Raw genomic sequence first — 8,507 nt, 5'->3', positions numbered from 1 at the left:
TTGCTAAAGGTGCTTGGAAATTTTTTGGAAGCAGTTTTGATTCTGGTGTATTACTATATCCGTGAATGAAAAAGATTAAAGGTTTTATTTCAGCCGTGTCCTAGCTATTGCTTAATAGGCTGTACATTTCATCGCTTTCAGACAAAGGCACCCTGTGAAGGGTGTACGAGTGATGTCCAACGAAGGTCCCATCTGTACTACACATTTAAAGCACTCTTATGTCACAATAAACAGTCATGGCTTCCACCAGATAATCCTGGGAGCTGTCATTTGTTTAAGGGTGCTGAGCATTTTCAGATCTCTCCTGTTAAAATTTTCTCCAGAGTACAGGTGAAACGCGGAAAATTAGAATATCGTCTAAAAGTGCATTTATTTCAGTAATGCAACTTATTATTTTTCATTTTTCTTTTAATTTTTACAAATGCCTTCTTTTGGAAATTCCACAGTAATAAAACAAATAGTTACAATTATACAAAAATAAACATTGCTATTACATTTCATTAATTACACTCCATTTATAATTGACCCGCCTAACGACAAATAATTACAACAAATAAAGGCTTGACATATCTTGCTTTGCATGTCATGCATCTATCTCATATATTGGTTTCACCTTTTAAGTTGCATTACTGAAATAAATGCACTTTTCGACGATATTCTAATTTTCCAAGTTTCACCTGTAATTTAGCAACCAACCCCTCTGTGCAAGGAACTCTGTGGGGTTTGGGCTCATGAAGGCCCCCCACCCCTAGAAAATACTAGGCTGGGTGGATCAGTGGTCTGATTCAATGTAATGCAAACCCTCTTTATTTACAAACACGAACCTATTCCTTTATTCCACTCCCTTTCGCACCTTCAGGAAATCTGCACTGCCCAGTATAGAATCAGAGAATTGTACAGTTGGAAGGGACTCTGAGGGTCATCTAGTCCAACCCCCTGCAATGCAGGAATTTCAACTAAAGCATCCATGACAGAGGGCCATCCAACCTCTGCTTAAAAACCTCCGAGAGCCCACCACCTCCCAAGGGAGACCGTTCCACTGTGAAACAGCTCTCACTGTCAGAAAGTTCTTCCTGATGTTCAGCCGGAATCTCCTTTTTAGTAACACTAAGCCATTGATTCGTGTCCTACCCTCCAGAGCAGACGAGAACAAGCTTGCTCTATCTTCCATGTGACAGCCCTTGAGATATTTGAAGATGGCTCTCCCATCTCCTCTCAGTCTCCTCTTTTCCAGGCTAAACATACCCAGCTCCCTCAACCAACCATTTCTCATAAGACTTGGTTTCCAGACCTTTGATCATCTGTCGTCCTCCTCTGCACATTCCAGCTTGTTAATATCCTTCTTAAATTGCTTTTTTTTGCTGCTGCTGCTGCTATTGCCCCACTTTGCCAGGAGGGGGCACGACAGGGGAAAAATGTAGCTGGAGTCCTCTTTCCCCTCACTACAAGTTGTCTAGGAATGCGAACAGTTGCAGCACTCTGTTCCCTTAACTCATTAAGTGCCTTTCTGGATTGAGAAAGTGAGCAGAGGTGGCGGAGGCAAGTTGTCTAGGAATGCAAACAGTTGCAGCACTCTGTTCCCTTAACTCATCAAGTGCCTTTCTAGGTCGAGAAAGTGAGCAGAGGTAAGTTGTCTAGGAATGCGAACAGTTGCAGCACTCTGTTCCCTTAACTCATCAAGTGCCTTTCTGGGTCGAGAAAGTGAGCAGAGGTGACAGAGGCAAGTTGTCTAGGAATGCAAACAGTTGCAGCACTCTGTTCCCTTAACTCATTAAGTGCCTTTCTGGGTCAAGAAAGTGAGCAGAGGTGACGGAGGCTCCCACATCTATTTGCAGAGGCAGAGCAAGGGCGAAGGAATCTGGCCATTTGCAGCCTCATCTGGGTGCCTGGTCTGGGTGCAAAGGAGGGCGCCTAAAAGCAATGCAACTGAAGAAGCGTTACATTTCCAAAAGGGTCATTGTGTGCAATTTTCAAAGAGAAACAGCCTCAAACTTCATTCGGCATGAGCAGACCCACACAGGGGAGAAGCCGTATCAATGTCCTGGCTGTGACCAAAGTTTCAGCCAGAACTTGCACCTTCTCTGGCAGGAGGGGGACTCATGGGGCGGGGGGGGGGGAGAGAAGGTGCACACTTGCACGGACTGTGGGAAAAGCTTCAACAGGAGTTCTGCCTTCCCTTCTTATAAGGGGCGAGGACCCTGTGGCCCTCCAGATGTTTGCTGGGTGTGGGTACCCAACTACCGCCAGCCCAGTAGCCAGAGATGATGGGAGTTGTATTCTAGCAATGTCTAGAGGGTCTCAGATTCAGTTTCTGAGCACAATTCAAAGTGTTGGTGTTGACCTTTAAAGCCCTAAATGGCCTCGGTCCAGTATACCTGAAGGAGCGTCTCCACCCCCATCGTTCTGCCCGGACACTGAGGTCCAGCGCCGAGGGTCTTCTGGCGGTTCCCTCGCTACGAGAAGCCAAGTTACAGGGAACCAGGCAGAGGGCCTTCTCGGTAGTGGCACCCACTATGCCCTCCCACCAGAGGTCAAAGAAAACAACAATTACCAGACCTTTAGAAGGCATCTCAAGGCAGCCCTGTTTAGGGAAGCTTTTGATGTTTGATTTCTGTATTTTAATGTTTTGTTGGAAGCCGCCCAGAGTGGCTGGGGGAACCCGGCCAGATGGGCGGGGTATAAATAATAAATTATTATTATTATCATCCCTACTTTATGCAATGGGGGCATGATGGCTGTGATTGCTCCTACCATTTGTGCCAATCACAACATCAAACATATATATTCCGCTTACAACTACTGCCTCAATATTTATCTAAAAGGCTGCTGTCATAATTGCTTGCTAAGGGGAGGAGGGAAAATAAAGAAAACTTGTAAGAGTGAAGGGTGTACAGTCTTTATTTATGTTCAGCCTCACAACAACCCTGTGAGGTAGGCTCGGGGGGGGGGGCTATTCCCATTTTCCAGATTGTTTAAATGAGGCTAACTTGGACAAGACAGGAAGGCTATATATGGGCAGGACATGAAGCCAGAACATCCACACCCAAATTAAAGCCTCTTATCTACGGAGGCATCCGATACAACAACAGAGTGATAAGGTTACTCAGAAAAATTAACGTCCGGGCTTAAAAATTAAGGCTAGCACTAGAATTTTGAAAAGGGTGTGATACCGTGATTAAGAAATAGACTTGAAAGGCCCAAGTTGAGGCATGCTTACTCATGAGCAAGTCCCCAGGGTGGAAAGTTAAGTGTGCATAGGATTGCCACCTTAAATGTGTTTAAACAAATAGAAAGAAAATACCAGAGTGTGCGTTAATTTAAGTCTTCCATTTGCTATAAACGGGGAAGGACTTCTTATTTTTTAACCAAATAATATTCTTTACATGTTTAAACAAAGATGTCCGCTAGCATTTATAACCGAGGCAACTAAGAATACTTTTAATCATAGAGTTGGGAGAGACCACAAGGGCCATCCAGTCCAACCCCCTGCCAAGCAGGAAACACCATCAAAGCATTCCTGACATATGGCCGTCAACCCTCCGCTTAAAGACCTCCAAAGAAGGAGACTCAACCACACTCCTTGGCAGCAAATTCCACTGCTGAACAGCTCTTACTGTCAGAAAGTTCTTCCTAATGTTTAGGTGGAATCTTCTTTCTTGTAGCTTGAATCCATTGCACCGTGTCCGCTTCTCTGGAGCAGCAGAAAACAACATTTTACCCTCTTCTATATGACATCCTTTTATATATTTGAACATGGCTATCATATCACCCCTTAACCTTAACTTAGGTTTCTATGTTGACCATGGAGGAGGGGGGTCTTCCCTCCTCCATGGCCAGCACGGAATTGCAGTCTACTTGCTTTTAAGTAGGCATATTAGGGCCGGCCTGAGCCATTTTAGCTGCTTAGGGTGGAACAAATGGCAGCCTCTCAGGTCACAGTGGGTAAAACCAAAAGCTGGGAGTAAAAAGAAAACAACATAAAACCATTTGCTGCACTTTCATGACACCCAAAATTAGTTGCCTGAGGCAGCCGCCTCACGTTGCCTAACGGTTCAGCCAGTCCTGAGGTAACTTCTGTGGCTTTTATTTACAAAGCTACTCTAAGAACACAGAAGATAACAAAATCCTTTATCAGACCAGGAAGCTGACGATTCTCTGGTTCGAATCGCCTGATGGTTCCAGCAAGAAGGTTCCTGCTTCCCTTCTCCAGGTCCTCATTGGGAAAGTCTCTGTTGAGTAAGGAGCAGTTCCCTCGTTTTAAAGGTTTCCTCCCAGGAGGGAACCCTCCTATGTACAAAGAGAGCTAAACATCAGAAAACCTTGCCGCCGGGCCTACGACACACACCAACCAACCAACTAAACACAGCCTGTCAGCATTGGCGGCCATTTTGTCAGCCTTGTGTGGATTGTGAGAACGGAGGACTTTTGACTAGTATCTAGCTAGGCATCAGGGTCCAGAGTTGCGCATGCCCTGAACCGAGCCGCAGCCCCCCCGATTCCTGACTTCACCCCGTTTCAACACCAACAAGCTTCATGCCTTTCGACCTTTCCTCAACAGAGTGAGGCGCTTTCACAAGGCCTCGCCGACGTGGGCTCTCATGCAGCCCGCCAGGCCGGCGTCAAAGCGCTTGCCGGGCTCCGGGAGATTGGCGAGGCCCTTCCGCGCGTGAGCCCGCTCGTGCTTGAGCAGGCCCGAGCTCTGCTTGAAGCGCTTCCCGCACTGAGGGCACTTGTAGGGCTTCTGCCCTGTGTGGTTCCTCTTGTGCCTCGTGAGGCTGGACTTGTTGCTGAAGGTGTTGCCGCACTCGGCGCAACCGTACGGCTTCTCTCCGGTGTGGATCCTCTCGTGCTTCACCAGGTTGGAGCTCTGCGAGAAGCGCTTGCCGCAGACCGAGCAGCTGTAGGGGGTTTCCCCTGTGTGCGTCCTTCTGTGGACCAGGAGGCTGGAGCTCTGCTTGAAGCTCTTGCCGCACGCCGAGCAGCGGTAAGGCCGGAGCCCCGTGTGGTTCCTCATGTGGCGGATGAGGCTGGAGCTCTGGCTGAACCTCTTGCCGCAGTTGGGGCAACTGAAGGGCTTCTCGCCCGTGTGCTTCCTCTTGTGCCGCGTCAGGCTGGACTTGTTGCTGAAGCTGTTCCCGCACTGGGCGCAGCCGTAGGGCTTCTCCCCGGTGTGCGTCCGGTCGTGGGTCAGGAGGGCCGACCGCTTCTTGAAGCCCTTTCCGCACTCGGAGCACTTGTAGCGCTTGTCACCCGTGCTGGGTCTCTCATGGCTCGGTGGGCCGCCAAAGCTTTTGGCGTAGAGGGGGCAGGTCTCTCCCGGGTAGATCTTTCCGCGCTCCTCGCTGCCTGGAACAGAGAAATGGGCCGTCAGGTGTCGGGAGCAAGTCGGCAGTAAAATCACACCCTGCAAGTGATCTGCACAGACCAGGCAGTGTGTCAGGCCTAGTGAGCACAGCAGTCCGTCCCTGGTAGGTCTTGCCCCCATGGATCTGTTGCCAAGACTGAAACCCCCCCGCCTCCCCACAGCTAAGTCTCCTCCTCTCCAGAGTTTTCCCCAAGCAATTGGAGACTGCGCCTGCATGCAGCCAACCTCTCCTCTGCCCTCTTCATGCTGCTGCCTGTAAGACCACTCTAATCGTCTGGGCATTTTATCTGTGGCATCACACCCTACAGAATATCATAGGGCGATGACCCAAAAATGGGCATTTTTCGCTATTACCCCGAGACTATGGCATGCCCTTCCTTGTGCTAGACATGAAGCAGCCACTGTCGGTAGCTTCATTCTGGTTTTCCCGACTGACTCCTCAAAACCTGCTTTTATTTACCTGAGTTCCCTGAATTCATTTTTTATGCTACAGCTTTACTGTGTTTTTGTTTTAAGAGATATTTGACTGTGGAACAGTCTCAGGAGGTAGTGGACTCTCCTTCCTTGGAGGTTTTTAAGCAGAAGTTGGATGGAGACACCTGCCATGGATGTTTTAGTTGAGATTCCTGCATTGCAGGGGGTTGGACTAGATGACCCTCTGCACCCAGGATAGTAGCCAAGCGGGAAACCAGAGAGAGGAAGCCCCCTTCCTCACTTTGTTGCATTGCAGAGAAATGCAGCATGAAGCTCTCTCTCTCTCTCTCTCTCTCTCTCTCTCTGTGTGTGTGTGTGTGTGTGAGAGAGAGAGAGAGAGAGAGAGGATCTAGACACAGGAAAAGTTATAACAAAAGAAAAAAATCTCTATGGAAAATCGGATTTTAAAATTTACTGCTCTCTGGCGCCATCTGGTGTTGCATGTTTATAGTGCATTCAAATCACTGTTTCTTTACTAACGCAGCTAAGTGCAGAGACTCAGGTACTGCTTGAGGGCTTCATAGAGGCATCTGGTTGGCTACTGTGAGATGAGGATGCTGGACAAATGGCAGGGCTCTGGCCTGATCCAGCAACGCTCTTTTTAAGTCTGGAGGGACGGAGCCCTTACATCCTTCGCTATCTCTCAAACAGGATAGCAGAAAATGAAATAAATGGAAGGCTAGCAACTTTTGTGGGCTCGTTTACATGGGCTCTTTGTTTTAAAAGCAAACACCGCAAGGACAAAAACATACAAGCAGAAAACCCCCACACACCACAACCAAGCAGGCAGCTAATGACAAATATTATAAAGAAATCCAGGGGCTCTATCGAATGCATCCTTACCCAACAAGATGGCGTTGACACCCTCATCTCCCTGCATGGTGTCTCCTAATACAGCTCTTGGATATGGATCCAACAAACCGACTTGCACCCCTGGAAAGGGCGTCACCCACGTGGAGATATAGAAAGTTAAAAAAGAATATTTATTAGCCCATTTGGGGAAATGTTCTGGGTGGGTTTGAGCATGGAGTCTGGACTAGCCAGGTTAAAACCGTCCCAGCCAACACTTTAGCTCTGAACATGGCCCCCAGTAATCACTTAAGAGTTGAAATGTTGCAAAGTACCCAAAACAGGGTGGGTTTTCCCCCCCCCATTCCTCTCTCTGTATTTAGGGTATATCCAGCCTAACCAGACAGGGGGACATTTCATATATCTGAGAAAGTTGTCTTACAAGGCCAGGGAGCCATCTGCAAGAAACAGTCACAGATAGCCCAGGCTGGCATTAGTAAGGTGCTTAACACATGCTTAAAATGTTTAAAAAATCCTTTGTCTTGATTTAAACCACAAGGGACAGCACAAATGTGGAAAAAATGGATAGAGAGGGTTCTTTGGTAGCTTTTAGCTGAACAGGAATTTCAAGCATGAGAGGGAGTGGGTTGGCAGAGAAGGGAAGCCATCCCTCAACTCTATCCCTCCTTCTCCCGTCTTTTTAGTAGAAGGTGCTTTTTAAAAACTATCCTGTAAAGAGACTGAGGCCGCAATAGGAACCCTATTTACCTGGGAGTAAGCCCCACGGAATTCAATTGGATTTCCTTTTGAGTAGGCTTATTAGGATTGTGCCGCAGTATGTATTGTTTTATTTAACAGATACTTATGTTGCTTTTCAGGCCCAGAGGTCCTTTCAACGCAGCCCTCAATTTTAAAAACCCTAACAAAAATAATTGCAATCCAGCACCACAGTCTTATCAGTACAAAATTTACATGAAGGTCCACTCCCGTTTCTATTTCAGCTGGCATAGAAACACAGAATGTTAGCCTCATAACAGGCTAGGTTTTTTTCAAAGGCAGGTAACTTTTGTAGCCTTATTTACAAAGCTAGGTTGCACCTGGACACTGATGTGAAACATGCATCCTGCAATAATTTTCTGCTGCTTGGAACTTTGTTGCCCATCTGCCTTTAATATTGCCTTTAATATTGGGGGGGACGGACACTTGCACCTTTAGAAAGCTACACCTGTGGAAAATTACTAGCTCTACGCATCTCTTATATGCAAGAGCATAGGAATGTGCCTTATAGTGAATCAGATCATTGGTCCAATCGACACGGACTCAAAGATGTTAGGCAGGTGTCTCCCCCGGCAGCCTCACCTGGAGATGCCGGGAATCACACCGGCGCCTCTCCATCGCTCTTAGAAGCCTTTCTTACCTGTTCAGACAGAAGCCCTTGAGATCGCCCCTCTTCTCCTCGAGCACCACTAGCAGCAGCAGCTCGTCGACACCCGTGACTATCACACGTACTTTCTACCCCGCGTCAATCAGTTAACACGAATCTCCGGCGCGCGCGCGCATGCACCGGGTTCCATCCTCGCCACCTTCCAGGTGGTGCATACATGCATTCATTTGAAAGAACCGCGGCTGCGTGCTCGGAATACGGAGCCCGCAAAGGGAAACAGGCAGCCTTGAAAACGCGTCCAGGCGGGGGCCACTAATCCGAATTAAGGAGGCTCCGTAGTGCACGCGCGCCTGGCAAAGCAGTTTATGGATTGAAGGAGGGCGCAAATGGAGCTTTTTAGCAGCGGGTCGCGGGGGGAACGCAAATAAGCCTCGCTCAGTTCTCCCTCATTGTTGTGCTGTGTTTTGTTGGTTGCTATTTCCACCCCTCCTCCCG

General features: G+C 48.0%; 1 protein-coding gene across 1 annotated transcript; it reads right to left on the bottom strand.

Annotated features, from left to right (window-relative positions):
• Positions 1–2,487: 2,487 nt before the first annotated feature.
• LOC118081003 (zinc finger protein 239) lies at positions 2,488–8,501 on the bottom strand. The gene is made up of 3 exons (XM_035107095.2): positions 8,046–8,501; positions 6,683–6,772; positions 2,488–5,346 (listed from the first exon to the last, which is right to left on the bottom strand). The coding sequence occupies exons 2-3, from the start codon at positions 6,717–6,719 to the stop codon at positions 4,571–4,573; spliced, it is 813 nt and encodes a 270-aa protein (XP_034962986.1). The 5' UTR covers positions 6,720–6,772; positions 8,046–8,501; the 3' UTR covers positions 2,488–4,570.
• Between the last annotated feature and the right edge of the window lie 6 nt (positions 8,502–8,507).

The sequence above is a fragment of the Zootoca vivipara genome, chromosome 2, assembly GCF_963506605.1.
Source record: "Zootoca vivipara chromosome 2, rZooViv1.1, whole genome shotgun sequence".
Taxonomy (NCBI): Eukaryota; Metazoa; Chordata; class Lepidosauria; order Squamata; family Lacertidae; genus Zootoca; species Zootoca vivipara.
The sequence above is the reverse complement of the archived record's forward strand: the minus strand, read 5'-3'. Positions and strand labels throughout refer to the sequence as shown.